The following is a 25,061-nucleotide window of genomic DNA, read 5'->3' on the forward strand; positions in this document are numbered from 1 at the left end:
AAAGTGATAAAATCCCTGTTTTTACTTGTTGTTGATTTAAAAAGTAGTCTATTACGCAAGAAAAGGTTTTTTAAAAAATATAAAAAAATATTTTTTTGGCCACTGCAAGGTGAGTAGTTATCATATACCAAATATCATCAAAATCAAAAATAGAGATGCAATAAGATTTTCAAAAATTTGTTGAATTTAAATGGAATACCCCTTCTAAAAGAATTGTGTTAATTTTATCTTCATTAATTGCTACTTTATTATTTTTGTAAGATGTAATTTGTATCAAAAGTTAACGAGTTAAATTATCTTGATATAAAACAGGATTTTGGAGACTTGAGAGGCAAAAGGTAGTAAAAAATTATATCTAATAGAAAATGAGGTTAATAGAAATATTGGCCACTATATTCTCAGCAAATAGTATAACCTTTCTTAGTCTAAATAGAATAGTTCTAAGTTAGTAATGGTATTTATTCTTACTTGTAGTGTCAGTTTTATCACTGAATCAATCAGTTTATGATTCATATACTGATTACATTACCGATTAATCAATTCATTGATCGTATATGTGGATTACATATATGATCGATTGATTGTATAATGATTACATTATCCAGTCAGTTTTTTATTAAATAGTGTGCTATCATGTTAATTTTTTTTTTTTTTTTACTTCCATACAGTTTTATATGTTAATTTTTATTTATTTAATTGATTAAGTAAGGGCTTTAGTAAAAAGAGCTTTATCAACAGTTAACAATATTAAATCGGTGATTAGTAGTACTACAAAAAAAAATCACAATTATATATAATTCATGAACATAAATGTACAAATTAACTACATATGATAAATAATTACTAAATTAAACGTATACTTTATTGGTAGCAAAGGTAAAATAAAAAAAAAGGAACAAAAAGGTAGGAAAAAATATTTGTGTTTTCTTTTATTTTAAAGTGTAACATTAAGTATTATAAGGTATCAAAACATTTTGGGACTAGGTCTGTAACGCCAACAAATGTTTCAGCAGAAGGCTGCGTGCACAGTCACTGGGAGTACCGACCATCATAAGTCAATGTACCGAGAGACATTGTAATGTGTGCATCGGCAGTTGTGCAGCTTGTGACCGTAGTATTGTAGCTGGTGCTATTGTGACAATGTTTGTTACCACTTTTGCAATTTCAACATGAACAGTAAGCTTGAACAAAGAGCCAACGTGTAATTTTGTGTGAAACTCGGCAAATATATTACCAAGATGTTGCATATGATACAGCAAGTTTATGTCAATACTGCCATGAGTATGCAAGGTGTTTTGTGTGGAATGCATGCTTAAAAATGGAAGAACATCACTGAAGATGATAAAATATCAGAAAGACCTATGACGAACTCAACACTGTAGCATTGTGCATTGATAATTCATTCCCAGTGGTCGTTAGCTTGTCAATAGCGAGTTCTTCTTCCAGGTTTTAATGCGACTGAAGGGAGAACATTCAGCAAAGCGACCAGAGCTGTGGTGCATGAAAAACTGGATGCTCCATGATGACAGTGCACCCTGTCACCATGAGTTTCTCACAAGACACAACATCTCGCTTCTGCATGTGCCATACTGTCCAGATTTGGCTTCTGCAGACTTTGCTATCTTCCCGCAGTTGAAAATCCAGCTTAAAGGGCACCATTTTGACACCATTATGGAGATATAGTGCAAATCGCAGAAGGCACTTGCCATGCTTCGAGAAGTGGACTTCCAGGACACATTCCAGAAGTGGCAAGATTGGTGGGTTGTATTGCTCTGTAAGGGGTCTACTTTGAAAGTGACAGTGTGTACACATAGATAAAGCAGTTTCTTTTAAATAGGCTAGTCTTGAAACTTTTTGATCCCCCTCGTACAGGTTCTAAGGAAACTATTATGAAAGACGTTAGAGAATTGGAATGTTGTCAGAAAAAGTTGAATTCTGAGATAGTAATGTTAAATAGTATGATAGTAATGATTATCTAATTAGTAATGAAGCTTAATGTAAACTTTTTTCTCTTTAAAAAAATCAAAAATATATTTACAATGCATAACTGATAGAAACATATCAATAAACTTGGCAAATACAAAGCATATTCATAAAGTAAGGGCCATTTGGTCATTAAAAAAAAAATAACTTGTGGGAAAAGATTTTTACTTGCAGTTTAAGTTTATTATTTATCTATTTCACTTTTCCACATAATTGCCATTCAGTTCTAAGAACTTTTTTTAATGCTGCACTAGTTTCTTTAACCCCTGTGCCTAGAAGTTTTCTGCCTGGGAATTGAACCAGTTGACAATGTCAGTCTTGAGTTCCTTTTTCGTTTTCAAATCGTTGTCCTCCAAGTCACGTTTTCAAATGCAAGAAGAGGAAGTAGTCCCTAGGTGCAAGATCGGGACTATATGGGGGATGGTCAAAAAGTTCCTAACAAAAATCTTGAATCTTCTTGGTTAAGGATGTGAGAATGTGCATTGTCGTGAAGGAGGATTACGCCAGACAAAAGTTTCCCACGTCATCGATTTTGGTTCTGGATTGCAGGCCTCAGTTCAGTGAGTGTTTTGCAGTACATGTCACTTGTAATTGTTGATCCATGTTTTATGAAATCAACCAAAATTACGCCCTTTTTGTCACAAAAATGGTAGCCAACATTTTTCGACTTGAGTATGGATATTGCTTAAACTTTTTCGGTTTTGGGGTACTTGAATGGTGCCACTGCATTGACTGTTGTTTCAATTCTGTGTTGGTGTAGGATATCCATGTCTTGTCGTATGTAACAATGTGAGAAAACAGATCATCTCTATCTTGTCGATAGTGTCCGAAAACAATCGTCCACTGCGCATTCTTTGTTCTTTGTGTTGGTCAGTGAGCATTTTTGGTACACATCTTGCATACAATTTGTGATATTCAAGTTTTTTTTGTGACAATTGTGTAGGTAGAGGTGCGTCTAACATGCGGAAATTCATCAGCCAGCACACTAATTGTCAATCGCCAATCAAATCGCAGCTTTTGGTTCACTTGTTCAATGATTTGTAGGTCTGAATACTGGGCCTGCCACTCTGCTCTTCATCACGCACAATTGTGCGGCCATTTTTAAAGTCTCGACACTATTGTTTAATCTTTCCTTCACTCATTACTGTAAGTCCACATACTAGGAACAACTCCTGATGAATTTCAGCAGCTGAAGATCCTTTTGCACACAAAAATCAAATCACAGCATGCACTTCACAACTGGTGGGAGGAACGATTGTCGCAGACATTGCGATCTGCATTCACCGGCAAACGGCTACTGAATCAAAACAACAACTGTAGTGGCTTCATAAATAGATGATAGATGGCCCTGCATGCGTGAAATGGTGTTCAGACCCACTAATATTTAAATATAAGTCGACGGCCCTTATTTTATAAATATGCCTCATATGTTAAAATAGTCTGAAATTATAGATTTTCTCAATAAAATGATTTTTTTTTTTATATGTTTACTTTAGTTTTTGTTTTGATAAATGAATTTAATTGTGTGTTTGGAAATTTAGGAATCTATATTTACATTTATAAATGAAAGTATACATAATGTCATTTTGTTATATTTTTTAAATTTGCTGAATAAGTATTTTTGTTCTTTACAATCGTGTTGAAACAAATGATTCATATAGGCTTACATTGTAGGCCTAGTGTACATATTATATTATTATTTATACATTTATATTTATTTTCATATTGGCATTTATTATAATTTCAGAGTGCCTTCTGGAAGAGAATAGGTATGTAGTTGTCAGCCCTAAAGATATTGTGGTTGCTAGTCCATATAATGCAGATGACAGAGTAGATTGGCTTCTTCAACATTGGTAAATATTTTTTGAATACATTTCAAATATCCAACATGTATTATTTTAAATAATGCAAAATGCATTCAATGCATTTAGCATTAGAAATTATCCTTACAACAAATTGATTTTGCTTAGAAATTCATAATCAGATTATCATTTATGAAATTGTTTAATCAGAATTTGGCATAGACAGGTGAAGAGAGAGATTGTAACTTGATATTTTAATATTAATGTGACCCATGCTATATAAATTAATGTTCACAGTTGCTGTTAGTAATGATTGCAAATATTTATTAAAATTCACAAATTTGGAATATTTACATTTTTGTTTGTTAATCATAATTTCTAAAACATTTGTCTATACCTAGTCAATTATGAAGGGTCTGTTTTGTTACACAGTGAATTTAGTCTTTGTTAGCGAACAGACTCTCCCTCACACTCTGTTGTCATCAAAAAATAATACTTCTGTGAAATATTTTTGTTCCTTTTAAAAAAAACCTCCTGCTATGTCTAGTTCTTTTGTACTAGCATGTGTAAGTGTTGGTAGTGTTGATATGAATATTTTTTTGTTAATAAAAAAATATATACTGTACTGTTTAGTTTTTATATCTGTTTTCTTGTTTCATAATTCTATTTATTTGATTTTCCTTAATTTGGTATGAAGTAGTAGTGCTATATTGTATTGTAGTAATAAAGTTTTAAGAGCTTATTTCATTTGGTCAGTGCATTAAAGTATTACTAGCAGTCTAACTCATAATGATTTTTTTAATAATAAGCAATTCAACCTGTTGCAACATTTTGTTTTACTTTTTATTATGTATAAAGCATGTAAATAAAATAAGGCATAGAATGTTGCAAATTTGATGTAATCTAAAAGTAATTTTGAATTTCCCATCAGAAAAAAATTTAGTTAGTAAATTCAATAAGCCTATGACTTCCAACATGCAAATTAATATCTGTAATAAAGCTCAAATAATATATCTGACTGCCTGCTCAAAAAAAGCTTCAAAAATAATGATACATTTTTATTATTCTAGGGATTATTGAGAGATATTTAATTAGTTTTATCATTCTTTGCATGTTGCATTTTTTATTTTCATATAATTTTGTTTTAGGAGTAGGACTCACAGTTTTATTATAATAATTACTTTTATTATTGATTTATTTTTATCTGTAAATTTAGGCTTTATGAACGTAGTATTATAGTACAAAACAAAGTGTTTTACTAGATTTAGAAATTTTTGTTTGGAATTTAAACTTTTATTACAAAATATATTCAGAATTAAAAAAAATTCTAATGCATACCGTAAGTTTTAAGTATAAATTCAAAGCCTTACAAGCATTCTAAAAGATAGATTACTTTTTAAAATTAATAATTATGCTATTTATTGGATAGTATGCATAAAATTAGAATAAACACATCTACTAAATTATTATTATAACTCACAAAATTTGTTTTATTTTTTCTTACAAAACAAAAAGGTCTCTAGAAGTCAATCTTCATTTGTTTACAAAAGATTGCTTAAGATAAATAACAATTTTTAAAAAATCACAGAAGAAACCACAATTTAAAACAAGGAATTAATTAACATCATAGGCATTGGTGATAATAGTTTTGCCAATGACTAAGGACATTAATTAACATCCAAATTTTATTTGAAGCTGGCCCCTGTGGTGCAAGAAGGAGCATCTTGGCCTTTCATCCGGAGGTCCTGGGTTTGAATCCCAGTCAGGCATGGCATTTTCACACACACTACAAATCATTCATCTCATCCTCTGTGGTGGTCCCAGAGGTTAAACAAAAAAAAAGAAAAAAAATTTATTTGAATCTAAAGTCAGTTAAAATCCCCCTAAAAAAAGATTGTCATTAAAGATGTATATCAAAAAATGTAAGACATAGTTTTGTAACATTGATATCTAGTATGTAGTCTTTGTATTTGCAAGTCACATATCACTTAGTGAACACTTGTCATATTCTTAGCAACTTATTATTAAAATAAAATTATTCATTTATATTTTACTATACATTTTTCACATAGCAATGAATCTAAAGATAATTTTATTTTTTTTAATTTTGTAAGCTTTGATGTAATTTGTATCTATGGAAAATTTTTTTTTTTACTAAAGTTTCTACCAAAAAATTAGAAAAGTATTCCTTACATTAGGTTTTCTGCCCAAACAACCAGTGTCAGTATAAAATTGTACAGTGTGACAGATTTAGGTAAAACATGCTTGATACACTAATTTATTTTTCAGTAAATTTGAAATGGCTATGGAAGCAGTAAGTAATGGAAATAAAGAATTAAGAAGACACTCAATGCTTAGTGTAGGTCGAACATACTTAGATCATCTTTTATCATTAAAAAAATATCAGCCAGCAGCAAAACTATGCAGCAAAATACTTGGTAAGTTATCTTACAAATTTGTAATTATTAGATAAAATTCATAAGATGTTTGTTGGATAATGAATAGTTTTATGCTGTCATAAAATAAATTATAAGAGTATATCAGAAATAATTGTGAATAAAATTTTTTCCCAACTCCTCTTGCCCTTTTCTTTCTCTTTTTACTTTTTAATAGATAGAATTTGTTTAATCATAGCAGTTTTTAAAAACATTTTCTTTGATGGGTTGTTTAAAAAACTAAAAAACTGGGGAGTATATAATCTCCATCCCTTTCTGTTTAGTTTCAAAAAATAATAAAAATATTATTTGATAATTGTATAAAATGACAATATAATTGACAAATAGTCTAGTGTATTTTATTTTTTTATTTATTTCCTTCTTACTTATACAATTTCAATATTAAATTTATATTTACAAAATAACTAATTTTAAGTAATTGTAAGTAAAAAATATTTTAATAACAGACATATAAATTTAAATCTTATGGTAAAGGCAGGTTTATTAAAACTTTTGATAGATTCCTGAATTATGATTAATAAAGTTGCTGCCCATCATGCTATACTGGCTTAATATGGGGTGCATTTATACAACATATAATAAATGGGTAATTAAACATCAGAAAATTATCAATTAAATTTCCATGAAAATCCAGGTCATTCCATAATTGCAGGTCTAGTTGGCTATAGTGATGAGACTATAATAATGTGATAAACTATGAACAAGTTAAATAATGCACCTGCTATTTGTCATTTCATATTTACTCATATTTTTCAAATAAACAGTTTTAATAAAAAGTATACTTTTATTGAGATCTTTAATAAACTGTTCACGCAACTTCTAAACCGGAGAGGATGAGTCATTATCTTTCTGTTTGTTATTATCTATGTTATATATATAAACACATGTACATATATGTTGTTGCCGGATTACTGTGATGGCACATCCCAGCCTGCCAGACATCTGGTAGGGTTGGATGGAAATGTGCTGTCCACACCCTGCAACTCGCTCTGTGGACTGGCCGGAGCTGATGCTCTGGCGATGTTGACATCTGCCAGGAGGTGTCACATTGAGCCAGCCAGGAAACTTCTTTCTGCTTGTTATTTCCCTGATAGTGGTTTGAGAGTGAATATCTTTGCCTTTCTGCTGCTACTTATAGCAGCAGGCTGGTGCTACTTATAGCATCGGCTTATGGTGGGGTGCTACGCATTCAGCAGAGGATGGCTGGGTTGATGAAGGGAGCGTGTGTGCATGTGAATATGTGAACTGCAGCTCCCCATGGCATTGCGTCTTCTGCTAGTAGTGTGCCCATCAACATGAAGCAAAGCATGTGGCAACAATATATATATATATATATATGTGTGTGTGTGTGCTTGTACACACGCGTGAGTGAAATTGTTTTAATTTATGAAGGTTCAGTACTGTTCCAAATAAATATTTTTTTGCTAGCATTCATTGATTTAACTAGACAATTTTACAAAAATATAGAGTGGATTTGTGTGTATAATGGAAAGAATCATAATATTTTAAGGTTTTTTTTGTGAGTGAAATGGCATTATTTTATTTTTGATATAAATAAGTGTGTCCATTTTATTACAGTATTATTTATATTACAGTTTTTTTGTAATTTTTATTTAAATAGGTAAAGACAAACAGCTGTGGGAAGAGGAAGTGTTCAAGTTTGCTCGAGTACACCAATTAAGAGCTGTCAGTCCATATTTACCTCGAGATAATGACCATCATTTGGATCCTCAAATATATGAAATGGTGTTGTATGAGTACCTCAAAATGGATCCAGTGGTAAATATTGCTATTGTGATGTATAAATATAAGGATAAAATATATGTCGAATCTCTCTGAAAGTTTAAATATATCACATATTTGGTTTTATCATAATTGATTGATGATAGATCATTTGCAGGTAACAAATTACCATTATTAGAAGCAAATGGATATAAATAAACTGTTTGTTGTAATATTAATACTTAGGGTTGTAATTAGGATCAGACTTAACGTAACATTTCTCTAAAATAACAACTTTAACAAAAGTTGGATTGATCCTCCACGAAGTGTGCCTGATATATCCAGAAAAAGTAGGAGAAATTTGTCCAGTGAACTGAGTCTAAAAAACTTCACAGCATCATTTATCATCAAATCGCATCTCACTAGATCACATCTATAGTTGTAACTCAGGAATTACCACAGGTGACCCCTTGACAGCAACCATGAAAGGTCTTTTAAGGAATACTCCACCGGCTGAACCAAGCAACACCAGAGTTCAGAGAAGGCAGGATTTGTATACAGTGGGCTGCCACTTAGAAGATAACACAATCAGAAGATTAGGACGCTTCAACACTACACACATGAACAAGAAAAATACAAAGTCTAAAATCAAACCAAAGCAAATTACCTACATTTCCACACACAATGTAAACTTGCTCATGCAGACTAGTAAACTAAAAATAATAACTGGCCTAATGGACCAACACAAAATTCTCGAAACTGTACAGAATGCAAAGATAGTGGGAGTTTTTTCCCTTCCTACTAATCGCAGAATCTGGACAAATGTTCCTTGCTGCTGTGTCTTTCTTTTATGAGGTGCGTTATTATTTAATTCGTGGCTGTTATAGATTTTATGTTTTTTATTTATGGATGTATTTGGTATTTGTGTTCCAGTCCTTTAGACCAATGAGAAATAGTTGACCGGGACAGATCGTGGGAGACCTGCTGTATACGAGCTTCATACTCGCAGCATGATTCTCCTTCAGTCTATCTTCTGAAGTCTTTTCGGTGCTAGTACCTTTTGACCTAACAGGAATTTGCCTTTCGGGAGGGGGCCCTAGTGTTTGGAGGAAGCAATGCACTTCCCTTTCTGGAGGGAGACAATGTGCTGGCTGGGGCCATAATTGTAAGTTAGGTGAATGAGGTGGTGTTAGGGAAGTAAAGTTGGAGTTTGTAGTCTTCCTTCACTTAGGCTGTCTTGGTTACTGCATCTCTGCTGGGCCCTGTCGTGCCGGATTCCTCTTTGTGTTGGTGGATTGATTTTCATTCTTCTTTCTTTTCTTCTGTAGCCTGCCTTTCCGTAAAATAGCTGTAAATTATTTACAGCCGTAATCCTTGAATAGTCCTGTGGCCGGAAAAGGGCGAGCCTCTTCTTTTTTCTGTCGAATGGCTGCTGGGGTTTTCTTCCACGATTTTTGCTGTTCGCTGGTTCTTGATCGTGATAGGGTTCTGGCTTAGGCATTGGATTGGTTGGAGGTAGGCGCAATGGCATCATGCCACGGTTATATTGGTGTTGTTTGTGATTTAATTTGGGACTCTTGCTGGTGGGGGCGGGCGGCTGTGCAGCAGGGGTATAGTAGCTCATGCAACCAGGGTGCTTGGCTTCACTCCACTGGTGGTGGTCCTGGTTGTGACTTGGAAATGATGCATGAGACTCCATGATGGGACTAGGTTGGGGTTGCAGGATTTGTCCTCCAGCTCCTGCACGGACCGGAATGAGGTTACATTGCCCTTGTTACGTGACCTAAATTGGTCTACTTATGGTACAGGTTTGAATTTCTATGTTGCGTAAAACATAATTTTTATTGGTATGAGTGTAGCACTGATTTAACTTTCAACTCGTTAATTTTCTGAGGCATTCACAGTCACGAACAGTGCTGTCAAATCTGGACTAGGCGCAGGGTTCACGCTTCCGCGGTTTCGGTCAGTTAGTTTGAAGGAATCATGTTAGGTTGGATGTGAAGATGTCTATTTGAGGCCTACATGAAAGCGAAATTTGATTTGTATTTTACTGATGCAAATGTCTGCTGAGGCATTTACATCAGTGGCATCCCAACCAAGGCCTGGCTGATGACTGTGAGATGTAATCAGTTAGAGGGTCTAAAGACGACCTCTGGTAAAGCCCCTCAGGGCTTGGAACAGAGGGGGTGATATGGCAACCAGTAACGTCACAATGTGGATGTCTTCTTGGGTCTTCTTCTTGGATTAGGATGGAGGATGGTTAGGTATCTTATAGTTTTGTTTTAACAAATTTCATGTTCGTGAATGTTGGGTGTGAAATTGATTGAATCATTTTATTTGATCAAGTGAAGGTTTCTTTTTGAGAAAAATTTAATTTTAAAATCATCCAGACACACATGTGTTCAGGACGGGTTTAGGGGTACTGTGTGACCATTGCATTGTTCTATTTCATCTGCAACAGAACTGAAACAGACAAAACAAGAAAGCATCCCCTACATTGCAGTTGTATATTGCATTATAGAACATACGATAACAAACCTCATTACGGGCAATATGACAAGTCTCACACATAACATCCAAAGCGAAAGAACACAGTGTTATGTTTTAACCTACCTACATATTGGGGTTTCATAAAATTTAGCATGTAAATTTGGTGGGGATTTATATCTTATAAGGCAGCATATATATGATTACAACCTTGTACGTACACCTCATGCTATGGATGCTTTGGCAAAATCATGCTTTGCATTCCCATGCACAAAAAACAAAATTCTGTAATATTGAGAAATATTAATTAAGATAGTATTGACTTAAATACAGATTCAGTAGATTATTTTAAATAAAGGTTAACAACAAATTTTTTATTTAATTTATCTTGTTGAAGAGTTAAGTGTTTACTAATAGTGAACACTAGTCAAATAGTACATGTTACCTGTAATAATAAAGAATATTAAAATAGGTTATCTATATATACAGTATTGTAAGGTATTACAATGGGGTAGATTAAATTAATACTGGTTCAAGTATTTATTTCAATGAACTGGATAAAAGTGAATAAAAAGGATTTGGTCAGGTAGTGGCGTCCTACTGGTTTCCTGTTTAGGTCATCTGAGGAGCACGATACATAACCAAATGTTTAATTTTTATTAAGCTAGTTACAATATTATTATTATTATTATTATTATAATTATAAGTCGAGAACTTCCCAATTGAAGACGTTAAGCATTCATGATTCATATTTCTTTCGCTTGGCATTCTTCTTTTCCCTCCAAAATTCTTTCATTCTTTTGGAAAAGGCCTTGATCCATACTTCAGACCATTTCAGACGATGTTGTTTAGGCTTCGGCACTTCTGGTTTAAATTCCCATTTATCTATTTAATTTTTATATGTGTTTCTGTCTTAAGATCCCCTCCACTGTAATTCCGGCGTATTCAAATATTTTCTTGTTTCTGCCAAATATTTTCTTGTTTCTGCGAGCCAGGGGATTGCAACTTTCAATGATGTTAAGTACGTGATTATTCATTTGGTCAGTTGGTTTTCCGGCAGCCTGCAAAGGTGTCTGAAGAATTTCATTTGTCTTTTCCTTATGTCAGTTTCGATATTAGAGTATGTTTCAACAATTTTGTACAGTTGTAATCTGTATCCTTCAGTTTGTCTCGGTTCCAGTAATTTCCTTATAATCTTCCTTTCCTGTTTCCTTATTTCTTTTATTTCGGTTCTCCTTTTAGCATATAATGCTGTGGGTTTAATAACTGTGTTGTAATGCCGAATTTTTGTTTGGCATGAGAGAGATTTCTTATAGAGATTTTACACTGAACCTAGAGCTTTCCTGACCTTCTGCAGATGGTCGAATTGTCTTGGTTTCTCAGAGCTGTTCAGCATAATAAATTCTCCAAGGTATTTTTTAAAGCGAGGGACTTTATTTATTACTCCATATTTTGTGTTTAAATTTGGGATTTCTATTCTGGAGCAGATGAATACTGTTTTTTCAAACGAAATTTGTAGTCCCACTTTTTCTGCACATTCCTTGAGTGTTTCTATTTGTTTTATTGCAGTCCGTTCATCTTCCACAAGGATTGACAAATCATCTGCAAATGCCAGGTAAGGGATACTTAAATTTAATTTCACAAATCCCAATGAAATTGATTTCCAGTATTTTTGTTGTTTGAGTGTATCTTCCCACTCTTTCATCAGTTTGTCCAATGTGATGTTAAATAGCAGAAGAGAGAGTCCATCCCCTTGTTTCACTCCCTTCTTAATTTCAAAGGGTTCTGAGATTTCGCCCATAAATTTTATTTTAGATTTAGTTCCAGTTAATGTTTGTTCTATTAATCTCCGAGTTTTCTGATCTAGTCCTTTCTCTTTTAGAATTTGTAAAAGAGATTTCTGTCTATGGAGTCGTAGGCTTTTTTGAAATCTACAAATATGCAGATCATGGGTTTGCTTCTGTTTTTTTTTAATTTTGATTATTGTTTTCAGGCTGAAGATCTGTTCTGGGCATGACCTGTTAGGTCTAAAGGCCTGCTTGATATTCAGATAGGTATGGTTCCTGCTGTTCTTGTGTTCTAGTTAAGAGGCAGGATGATAGGATTTTGTATGTGACCGGTAAAAGGAAATTCCTCTTTAATTGTATACATCTGTCCTGTCGCCCTTCTTATATAATGGGTGAATTAAAGCAGTTTTTCAGTCTTCTGAGATCTTTTCTGTTTGCCAGATGTCTTGAATAATTTTTATGATTTCCTTAAGAGAATTGGGTACTAAATTCTTCAGGAGTTCGGCTATTATTCCATCTTCTTGGGCCTTATTGTCTTTGAGTTTTTGAATATGGCATAAAATTTCAATGATTTGGGGCAAGGGAAACTTTCTCTGTGATACTTGGTGTCTTTCTTTCGGTTCGAGGTAGTTTAACAGTTTTTCAAAATATACTGCAAGTTCCTGACAATTTCCTTTGTTTGTGAGAGCCAGTTTACCGTTTTGTCTCTTGCAGCAGAGTTTATGTGGGGTGTACCCTTTGATTTGTGAAGTAAATGTCTTATAAAAATCGCGTGTGTTGTAATTTCTAAGATTTGCTTCTATCGCATCTCTGGTCATTGACGCATTTTCTTTGGGTTTGTTGTATAATTTGTTTGTTTCCCTTCAAATTTTTAGGAATTTCTCTTGTTTCCTCTGTTTTATTTGTATTGTAGTCGTTAAATCTATCTTTCTTTTTTCTAGGGTTATTTCACATTCTTGATTCCATCACGGATGTTTAGGTTTTTTTTAAGGGAAATCTGCTCTCTAGCTGTTTGAATAATTTTAAACCTAAATTCCTGCCAATTTTCTGCAGGTTGTTCCTCCCATTTCTCCGTGATTTTTAATCCTTTAATCTTCTTTACATCAAATCTTGAGATTATCAATTGTTTCCTGGTATGTTTACGTCTAGGAGTAAATTTAATCTTCATTCTTGTCAGGTAGTGATCTGAATAAATGTTTGCTCCTTTTCATACCTGAACGTCATCTATTTCCTTATGAAGGTCATAGGTTATTGCAACGTGGTCAATCTGATATTCTCCTAATTGGTGAATGGGGGATCGCCAAGTTTTTTGTTTCTTTGGTTTTTTCCTGAGGGAGATAGACATGATTTTTAAATTGTTTTGACAGAGTTCGATTAAGCGGGTTCCGTTTTTGTTCATAGACTTATGTGCGGGGAACTTGCCTGCCGACTGTCTTTCTATATTAATTTTGGTTCAAAAATTTATTCAGATGAAAGGGATAAAAGTGAATAAAAAGGGTTTAGTCAGGTAGCAGCTTCTTGACGTATTCCTTTTGAGGTCACCTGTGGAGTGCAACATAACACAGTTAATCACTCGCACAAGTATATGAAAAAAAACACATGTACAGGCTTATAAGAACTGTGGAAACCTTACACTCAGTATATAAATTTACGCAGATGTCTCTTTTTAATGACTGTAAAGGCTCGCAATCATTTCTAGGGGTTCCCTGTTGGATCACCCATATAAAGGCTCCTGGCCTAGTTTTTCATACTCAGCCCTCATCGTGCCTTTTCATGGTGGTCCATTTAACACGGTGTGAGGCCTTTTCCTTGCACCCTGCAGTGTAGTGTCCTCTCGGCAGATGTCCCTGAGATGGCTGTGCTTGGACATGGCCACTCTTCCAAACAGTCTGTATGCCTGTGCTATGCCCACCTCTTACACGGTTTTTATACCTGTGTCATGAAGTGTGGTGTTTCTGACAAACCACAGCACTCTGAAAATCATTCGCAACGCCATGTTTTGGACAACCTCCAGCTTTTTCGCCCCATGCCTCCAGTTTTTACTCCCATGCTCGGTAGGCATATGTCAGAATTGGCAAGACTTGATATAAAGTATTTTAGTCGCCAGCGGAATGGGCCTGGCTCAGTTTAGCACTGGGTATAAGGAACCCTGGCAACCTTTGCCCTCTGGGTCGCATACTTCACATGTTCCCTTAAGGTAAGCCATTTATCCAGGACTACTCCTAGATTCTTAACTTTTGTCCCAAAGGGTATTTTTTCCCCTGAGATTTCCAGCTGTCTGGCCAGAGTGCATCTCTTGTATGTGAATAACATGGCCATGGAATTTTCCCTATTGACCCTGATTCTCCACGTATTAAGCCACTGCTTCACTAAATCCAGCTGCCGTTGGAGTCTCTCAACCATGTAATCTACGTTTCAGGATTCATAATAGTATGCCGTGTTTTTGTCATATAAAGCGTTGCTAATGCCTTCCTTCAACAATATATCATTTGTATTTGCAATGTACAGAAATGGTGAAAGGACTGTCCCCTGGGGAACTTTGGCGGTTATTACCCTAGTAGATGATAAAGAACCCCCAATGCGTACTGCAAACTGTCTTCCCAGTAGCTTGACATGATGGCCAGGAATTATGTGAGCGAGTTTATATAGTAGGCAGTCATGCTAAACTTTATTGAAAGCTTTAGCCACATCCAAGAATACGACTGCGGTCAAGGCTGTTCACCAGTCGAACTAGGAGAAGGGTCGTTGAGTGGTCCTCTCTGAACCCTAACTGCTCAGGCCAAACCTCTGGCCCCAAGCATCGCCGAAGTCGTTCGAGGATATCTCTTTCGAACAGCTTCAACAATACAGGTAGAAAAGAGATCAGTTTGTATTTCTGCAGGAAAAGTAAACTATTCTCTGGCTTGGGCAGGCATACCACTTTTGCTGTTCTACCTGTTTCAATCTGGAAAATACCCTATGTACAAAATGGATGTAAAAAGGGTGGCCATGGTCGCTATGAGAATGAGGGAATGTTCCGGTACGCTTGGGCCTTGATCCTGTTCACCCCTGGAGACTTATCGGGGCTTGTAGCCTTGATAGCCACGGTCACTTCTGCTTCAGTGACACAGTCTATTTCGCAGGGGGCATCCTCTGCCTGAGCAAAGTAGTCTGCGAGAAAAGACATTGGTTGCATGGTCATTTTTTGGGCTGGCGGGGTTTGGAGTGAACTGTACCTCCAGAGTGTCTGTGAAGACCTCTGCTTGGAATAAGCCAAGAAACTCATCCAAGCACTGGGTGGCAAGGCTTCTTTCCTTTGCATAGCCATTTATTCAACTTGAACACCGAAGAGATGTCCGATATCGAGACAAAGTAATCTCTCCAAGATTCTTCATGATGTTTTGTCAGTAGTAATTCCACCCTGTCTGTTTATCTGTAAAATGTTCACTTTCATTGGGGGACAGGGTGAGGCAGTATCTCCTCCTCAGCTGGCGCTTCTCCAATATTGCTTTGAAGGTGTCAGGTGGGAGTTCATTACGGAAAAGCCGTGCGGTCTTCTCATGCTTCGTGATGCGATCGACCTTGTTGTTGATTTCCTCCGGTGGGTCAGGAGTTCTAAAACTACCAGCCAATAATTCCATTGGAGACCCTCATAGAACTTTCTCTAGTTCACTGATTTACGGGATATTGATGGGGGTCTTGCTCAGCCCTTATTAGGCCCAACTCCAGTAAAACTGGAGAATGGTCCTCGATTTATTCTATCACAAATGGTGTTGGTACTGCCAACACCAGAATTAGAATTAGAATTAGAATTTATTAAGTTGCTATTCCAAGACATGTGCTTAGAATTGAGGTCGCCCATGAGTATCATGGGCACATCCTATATTTTCCAGCATGACAACCAGGTCAGCACCGGGTACCGCTGAGTTCTGCCTGTTATATGTCCAGACCAGTCTGTTTACTGTGCCTAGATGTTGCACATGTATACAGGTTTGTTCCATGATGACTATTTAGACCCCAACCCATGTATGCATGATTCATCTGTGGACTAAGATAGCCATTCTGCCACTGATGTGGCTTTCGCGTGGCACTACCCTATTGATTCTGTAGGTAAAATAGTTCCAAAGGCTCAGTGATTTGTCTGGTTTGATGAGATGCGTTTCTGCTAACAGTATCACATCAATTTGTAGGTCTTCGGCCAGATGGTATAGCTCCACCATCTTGCCTGCTACAGAATGTGTGTTCCATTGCAGCAGCCGCAAGTTTACTTAACCGTACCGGGTAAGTAAGCTCGTAAGGCATTTAATCAGGAACTGGAGTAGGTCCCTTATAGATTCCACCTGCAACAAGAGGGGCAGTACTGCCAAAATCTCGAGCAGGACTTATTTTATTGACATCCTTAATGGGAAGTCATTCCTGGTGCTCTCCTTCAAGGGCGCGGCCTATGGCTTTTTTCCTATGGGATAGGTGGGTGTATTTGATGTTACCTTTGGTGGGCACAGAGCCTCAGGAGCTCTTGCAGGTTGAGGCTTGGTGATCACCCATTGCTGGTTTCTTTTGTCACTCGTGGGACAGTCTTGGATTTGGGTTTAGCCAGGTTTACAGCCTCGACCTTGTTTGTCGCCAGAGCCTGTTGGGGCTTTTGTAGTGTGGGAAATTGTGGCTTTTCATTTCCCACTGCCGCTATGGCCACGGGCATAGCCACTTGAAGCTGGGGGTTTGGTTTTACCCCACTGGCAACCTGCGCCCAGCTATGCCTATCAGTGACTATGCATTTTCGAAGGGTGCCCTTCTGTGTGGTCAGTTGTTCCTTATAATAAGGACATCCCCTGTAATTGGCTGGGTGTGGCCCCTTGTAGGTGGCACATGAGGTGGGCTGTTCGTGCATTTTAAGGTAAGATGCCATTTCATGGTCACCACCACATTTTACCCAGAGCTTTGCCCTGCGGCAATAGTTCGACAAGTGGCCAAACTTTTTGGCATCTGTGGCATTGAAGGGGGGGCCCTCATGACACAAATGCAGTCACTGTTATTTGCAATGAAACAGGTTGTCCAGATCGTAGATGCCCCTGGAGGCTGGCGTTCTCTGTGCCATAAGGCATGTAGAGGTTTCTCTACCATCCCCTGCGGTCAAATCTTTGATCGATGCCACGTCGAAGCCAAGTGAGAAAAGATCCTCGCTCACTTTGTTACAAGTGGTCCCAAAGGGGATGCCCCGGACCACGACTTTAAGCTCCCTCTCCTTAGGGAACTGATATGTGTTAAAGACGATGCCCTTCTAGTGCAGAAAGCTCTGCACTTACTGGAAATCACCTTCACTGCTTAACTGCAGCCTTACTGAAAGCCCTGTGCTCTTTGTGACCAGGTGCCCCCCGGACTATGGCAGATATGGATATGGCTCTTAGCAATGTGAGCCCCACGCCCTAGGGCAGTCCAACATGATCGGCAGGATTTTCTCCTGCTTCACGACCGGAGGTTTTTTCCTACAACCTTGGTGGCGGCTGCCGTTACCAGACCACCATTAGGTGTGGCTGGCTTCGTGGACTCATTGTCCAAGGCTACCAACATCTTGCGATTGATCCTCTTTTGGGCTCTCATGCTTAGAACTTCTCTTTTGGAAGGTTCTGGGGAGAGAGAATGAGGAAGAGGTGGGCGACTATTCACCATTAACTTAACTTAAATTTAAAACTACTTTAAAATTGGATTCGCTTTAGAAATAAATTCACTTAATTAAAACAATTAAAGATTAAATAAATGATGGCTTACATTAGCGTATATTGCAAATATAAGGCCGTGATTATACCTGAAAAGTCTCTATCTATGTACAGATGTTTTATATTTAAGAAAAATTAATTTAATTACTACTAGACACTAGTTAATGCTCAGCATTGAATAAAATAAGTTCTGTAATAATAGAATTACTTTGTTGTAAGATTTAAATCAAAATATTAAAATTTACAGATTTAACTAATATTAAACACTAGTTAAAAAAAAAACGAAAAAAAATTGAACAGTATTTAAAATAAAAGTAGGTTAAATAGTAATTAAATAGATTTTTAAAAAAGGTTATAACACTGGTTATAACTTATCTATTTGTAGAATATTGTCTATGTCACTGTAGACTGAACCATAGAGTAAAGTCATCGTAGAGTAGAACTAGTTCAGCCAGGTAGCAGCGTCCTTATTGGTTTCCTGTGTATGCAAAGCACAACACAACTGTTCATGTCCACTGCCAGGTAGAGGCTTCACAAAATTCTCATCATGGTTCAGCATGAAATAAGAAATACCAATCAGGATGCCATGGAAGCTAATCTGTATAGGCTGTACAAAGGTATACCTGGGAAAAGAATGGTGAAAACGTCTTAACAGTTTGGAACAGGCATTTTAGTCAGCCTCAAAATAATTAACTCCTTATAAGAATTCAAGTCACAATCCCCAAAAATATGAATACTCACCCTAAAAGCATCTAATAAAATCTACATTATAATAAACACCCATGCATCCACTGATAATAAAAATAACTCTCTAAAAGACTGTAAAGAAATAGAAGAGATCTGGGATCTACTTGATCTGACTATAAATAACATCTCCAAAAACCATGTTAAACAATTAATTGGAGACTTCAACACTCAACTAGGCAGATAAAGAAAATACTGTGACATCATCAGAAAATGAAATCAAACACAAGAACCTAAAATAAAACAAACAAAACTGGACAGATACTCATTGATCTCTGCGGAAACCTAAAAAACACTCAAAATCTGGAAACACCCTGACTACACTAAAGGAGAATGGCAACTAGATTATGTCTTCATGGACAAACACCACCACAAGGAGATGTACAAGATACAAGTTCTCTGAGGTACAGGCTCAGATCACTATGTAGTCAAAATTAAAATTAATTTACTCTTCAAAGAAAGCAACAAAACCAAGCCCCTAAAACTAAAAGAATAATAGACCCTACCCAACCAAACAAGAATGAAAATTACCAAAAAGCAACGGAAAAAATAATAATAACAGATAAACTGGAAGATCTAGTCAGTAACCTTAAACAAATCATGAAGAATTAGTCCCAATAAAATCTCATAAAAAACATCAACTTTGGAACAGCGAATGTGACAAAACAGTGGAGAAAAGACATCAAGCATGATTATTTTACCAATCCCAAAAATCAGATACATCCTTCCAAAAACTAGTAAAACAAAGAAAAGCAACAGCCTGAACCTTAAGGAGAATAAAATGACAGCACCATAAAGACACACTGAAGTCAATAGAAAAAGAATTCAATAAAACACAGTAGAGACTACTATAGAACCTTTAAAAATCTATTTGCGAATCTATCTAATTACGAAGAACTGACAGAACATCTAATCATTAACACCAACATCCCAGAAAACATCAGTCCTACCACAATAAAAGAAGTCTACCAAGCAAAGCACTGGGTGAAGTGAAGAATTACAAAGCAGCAGGAAGATCAGCAAAAATTGCTCTTCATCAACAGCATGTCAACATCTGGATCACAGAACTAACTACTAGAACACTGGATGACAGCCTTTATCAATCCACTACACAAAAAAGGTGACAAAATAGACCCTAACAATTACAGGGAAATCTTACTCCTAGATATAATGTACAAAATTCTTTCAAGAGTCATCCTCAACAGGATCGGGTCACAACTCAACAAAGAACTAGGAGAATACCGGAGGTTTCAGGCCCTGAAGGAGCTCTCCAGACGAGATCATGAGTCTCAAGCTAATAATGGATTACAATAGGAAAAGAAACACAGACATGGTGATAACATTTGTAGATTTCAAGAAAGCTTATGACTGCTTCCACAGAGAATCCCTAGAAAAAATTCTAAGAGACCTCAGACTACATCCCAAATTAATAAACATGATAAAACTGACTCACAAACACTAAGTCGAAAGTAAAATTCAGAGGCAGGCTTTCGGAACCATTTGAGGTCAAAACAGGATGGGCTCTCACCTTTCTTTTTCCTGTTTAGCCACTGGAAATTACCATTCAGGTATTACTTCATAGGATGAATTAGGATAATATGTATGAGTGTAAATGAAGTGTAGTCTTGTACAGTCTCAGTTCGACCATTCCTGAGATGTGTGGTTAATTGAAACCCAACCACTAAAGAACACTGGTATCCACGATCTAGTATTCAAATCTGTATAAAAGTAACTGCCTTTACTAGGACTTGAATGTTGGAACGCTGGACTTCCAAATCACCTGATTTGGGATGACACGTTCATACTAGACCAACCCTGTGGGTTTGATGGGCTCTCACCACTGTTATTCAACTGCACTGTAGAGATGGTGAGGGAATGGATTAAAAAATGCCCTTCTAAAAGTACAAGCAGGCCAAAAAGTCAAAACAAACTGTCTTGGGTTTTGCTGACGACTTGACACTGCTAGAAAATGACATTAATGAAGCTAAACCACAGATATTAGAACTTCAAAACATTGAAAATTAAATTTGGCCTCAAAATATCATTTGAAATGACAGAAATTTTGCTCCAAAAACCAATGTGATTAAAAGAAGTAAACATAAACAGTAATAAAATCAAAATAGTAACCCAATTTAAATACCTTGGAGAAAAAATAACAACAAGCTAAACAAAAAAACCTCAATCCAAATAAGAATAAAAAGTAGAAGTCATTTATGCAGCAGAAACACTCTTCCACCTGAACAAACAATCAGAGACAGACTCAGAAAATCAAAAGAAGAATAAAAGAACCTGCATCAGTAAAAAGTACCAGAAAGACAAGCAGTGGCAGATTGTGCTTTACAAAGTCATGTACAAAGAGTTAGAACTCTTCACTGATACCATGCATAAGAGTAGACTAGGATTTTTTGGAAATATTATGAGGATGCAAGATTCAAGAGTTCTGAAACAGCTAGTACAGTACCATCGTGACTTGAAAAACACCAAGACAGGATGCAGACGGATCAGAGAAATATGAGAGGATTTGAAGGAAATTGACCTTACACCAGAAGACATCACAGAAAAGATAAAATTAAACAAGAAAATCAAGAACAAAAACACTCGCTTTACACTCACAAAAAAAAAATACTCTCCACATGAACATTTTTAACACTAGAAAGGGCACAAAGATCAGAATGTATGAAAAAGTACTGGGTGGGTAGCAAGACCCAAACAGTCCCATCAAAGGGACTTGGTTAGTGGATTGATTAAAGTGATCCTATGTGCTCATAAATGATTATAATAATTAGTACTTAGGTTGTGGTTAATGTTAATGAGTTTTGAATTTAACAAACTGATGTAAAATCACAACCAAAGCTTGTGCATGGGATATGGATATGTAGCATATGAAAAATGCTGTGCCTGACCAGAATTCAAACCCAGGACCTCCAGATGAAAGACTGAGACACTACCACTTGTGCCACAGAGGCCATATTTGCTCAGTAATTTCTTTACATTTGATGAGAAGTTCCTTGAAAATGTAGTTTATGCTGTATCTGAGTAACTAAAATCATTCTAGTTCAGATATCAAAAAATATTTTTGCATTATCACAAACTCCTAGAGGTTATATCCCTTCTGGTAAAATTAACTGTTCTTTTCTTGATTTTTCATTTTAATTTCCCCTTTCATTTTCTACTATGTGTCTTAATAATTTTCTCATGCATTTAAGCTACGTTATTATCAGGATTTCATTCCTGCGTTAATTTTTTTTTTGGACCTTTTTATCCTTAGTGATTGTTGATTTTTTCAGTTTTATTAGTAAGCATGTATGATTCCTAGAAATCTTAAATTTAAGTTATGAATTTATTGGTATTATTTGTCCTTGTTCAGGGCTTTCTTGATGTAGTGAAGAAATGGTCTCCAAAGCTTTACAATGTTCCAGCTGTTGTAAATGCTGTAATGGAACTGTACCTTGTTGGAGAATCAGATAATAGAACTCTATTTCTTGAAGCTCTTGCTATTCTGTATTCACATGAAGGACAATATGCTAAAGCATTGGCAATGTATCTCAAGTAAGTTTTATTGTATGTTTCATTAATTTTATTAACTTTGACATCAGATAATGCTAGTAGATACTAACAATAAACTTGAAATGAAATTATTTACTGATCAAATTTTTCATAATATGAAACCAAATGTAGCTGGTAGGTGTTATTTACTTCATTGGTGCTGTAATTTTGAACCATATATCATTTTAAACTTCTTTTTTTGTTTATATTAATATTCAATATTTGTATAACATTATTATCATAGATTCTGTAATATTTATGTAATGTAATGCTATATACAGTACTATTGTATGTTTTGCATGTATGTCCACAATTTTTTTCAAGTCGGCCTGAAACTTAAGTGATAATAGTTTTTTATATATAGTTATTACTTGTTTTTTTAATTGATCATGAATGTCACTCTGTAAATTAAAAATATCCTTGTTTGGATTTTTTCTAAATATGTGCATTTGTCTCTTATTGAATGACCCTGGCACAATTAGAGTAAAATTTATCAAGGTACAATTAAATAAAATAAATTACTATAAGCAATAATAATTTAAACTTCTGGATACCTAAATATACATCAGCAATCATACTTTGAATTATTGTTATTTGAAATAGCAGGTATTTAATTTTTTTGCTGTTTAGATTTAAATTAACTTCTATTTTTAAATTCAGTTTAATTACTATTTGTACAGGTTGCATCATACTGGAGTGTTTGAATTGATACATAAGCATAAACTTTATGATGTTATTCATGATAAAATTGAAGGTTTAATGGAATTAGATGCTACAAAAGCTATATCAATGTTGATAGAAAAGGAACATGTTTCACCTGATGTGGTTATAAAACAGCTAGAGCACAATAAGATGTACTTATTTATTGTAAGTTTGTTATTGTTTTTATTTATGTATTTGCACTAGTTTAATTTGTTGAAATACAATTCAGAAGTTTACTTTAAATATCATGGTAAGACAATTTAATAGCTTTTTAAGTCTAAGAGAATTAAGCATAAGTTATTTATGAATTTTGATTTTAATTGCAATTATTTCCTGATATATCAGTAAATAAAATTCTTGGGCAATTTTGATATATCCCTGAAATTATTTTGTTTCAGTATTTACCGATAAATACTATAGAAATTATTTATTTTATTGTATTGCACACAACAGGTTCTGTAAAGTCCAAAAACAGTACACATATTGTAAAAAATTACAAGTAAATTTACACATACACAAGAAAAAAAAAATAGTTTAAAAAATTAATTTGTGAGAAAAACTTTATAAAAAAAATTCTGGATCAATTTTTTCTTCTCTTGCTTTGTGATATTGAATATTATTCATTAATTGATGAAAGCAATTCTGATTTCTGATTTGCTGTCAGGTTTAGGTGGTTAACTGTAGGTGGTTTTCAGGTGATAAACTGTCAGAATGATTGCAGAACAATTGAATTTGAACTATACCACAGTCTATCACATTTTGACAAATGAATTGGACGTGAAAATTGTTTGTCCAAAATTGGTCCCAAAAAACCTTACTGTTGAACAGAAAAACAACAGGGTGGAAGTGTGCCGCAGTCTTCTAGGGCAAATTGAAACTGATCCTGATTTTCTAAGAAAATGTTATTACTGGTGATGAATCTTGGATATTTGAGTACGACCCAGAAACAAAACGCCAGAGCAAGGAGTGGCTCACTTCAAACTCACCACATCCCAGAAAAGCAAAAATGAGCAAATCAAAACCATGCTAATTTGTTTCTTTGATAGTAATAGCATTGTCCATAAGGAGTTTGTGCCTACAGGACAGACTCAATATGTTAATCAATATGTTTATCGAGAAATCCTTGAAAGACTGCAGAAAAGAGTTGCCCACATGAGACCAGACACCAAAGACACGTGGATGTCATATCATCACAATGTACCTTGCCAAACTGCACTCTCAATTAATGAGTTTTTAGGAAAGAAGAACAATCCTGTAGATCCTCAACCACCTTATTCACCTGACTTGAGTCTCTGTGTCTTTTTCCTGACTTAAAAACACCTTTTGAGGTGTTTTTCAATTGTTCATTGTTCACTTTCAATTGTACTGTTTTGGAACAGTAGAAAACATTTTAAAAAAATTTAATTGACTATCTGAAGGATATTTCAGTTTCTGAGTTCCAACACTGCTACGAAGAGTGAGAAAACCGTTTGAAGTGTTGCATGGCTTCCCAAGGGAACTATTTTGAAGGTGAGTCCATGTATAATTGGATTGCAAATAAAAAGTTTTCTGAACCAACCAATCTCATTATTTTATTTACAAATCCCATATGTTTAATATATCTATCTATATGAGTGATCTATTATCTATCTAATAGTTATAAACATCAATGTTTACAACAAATAACTTATATCTGTTTATCTAACATGATTTTATTTCAGCCATAGTTAAGTTAACAATTTTTTTTTCAGAAAAATAGTCACATAGAAAAAAGTAATATATCTACTACAAATATTGTTTTAAAAATACTAAACATGAGTTCATAAATAATGTTTCTTGGTAATCATTGGTTTTTTAGTGATTTTTTTTCTTGTTTATTAAAAGTTCTGGTGGTTATTGAATTGTATGAACTTCTTTCAGTATTTGGATGCTTTGGAGGAAAGATGGGATAAAAAAGTCCTCTCTAGAAAGTATCATGGGACCTTAGTAAAATTGTATGCAGATTTTGCTAGAGAAAAGTTACTGCCACTTCTTAGACGGAGTGATCATTATCCTATACAAGAAGCATTAAATATCTGCAAAGAGCGTGGTTATCATCCAGAAATGGTATATTTGTTGGGTCAGTAAAAGTTTCATTATTTTCTCTTTCACTAAATACAG

At 35.1% G+C, this 25,061-nt stretch overlaps 1 protein-coding gene across 1 annotated transcript in view; it reads left to right on the forward strand.

The window, feature by feature from the left end:
* The window catches only part of lt (vacuolar protein sorting-associated protein light), a 108,677-nt gene that overhangs the window by 44,970 nt on the left and 38,646 nt on the right, over positions 1-25,061 (forward strand). The window contains exons 8-13 of the mRNA XM_075366554.1: positions 3,731-3,836; positions 6,075-6,223; positions 7,863-8,020; positions 22,042-22,223; positions 22,901-23,087; positions 24,822-25,020. Of these exons, the coding sequence (XP_075222669.1) occupies positions 3,731-3,836; positions 6,075-6,223; positions 7,863-8,020; positions 22,042-22,223; positions 22,901-23,087; positions 24,822-25,020 (981 nt within the window). The remainder of the gene's footprint in view (positions 1-3,730; positions 3,837-6,074; positions 6,224-7,862; positions 8,021-22,041; positions 22,224-22,900; positions 23,088-24,821; positions 25,021-25,061) is intronic.

Source organism: Lycorma delicatula, chromosome 1, assembly GCF_047948215.1.
Source record: "Lycorma delicatula isolate Av1 chromosome 1, ASM4794821v1, whole genome shotgun sequence".
Lineage (NCBI taxonomy): Eukaryota > Metazoa > Arthropoda > Insecta > Hemiptera > Fulgoridae > Lycorma > Lycorma delicatula.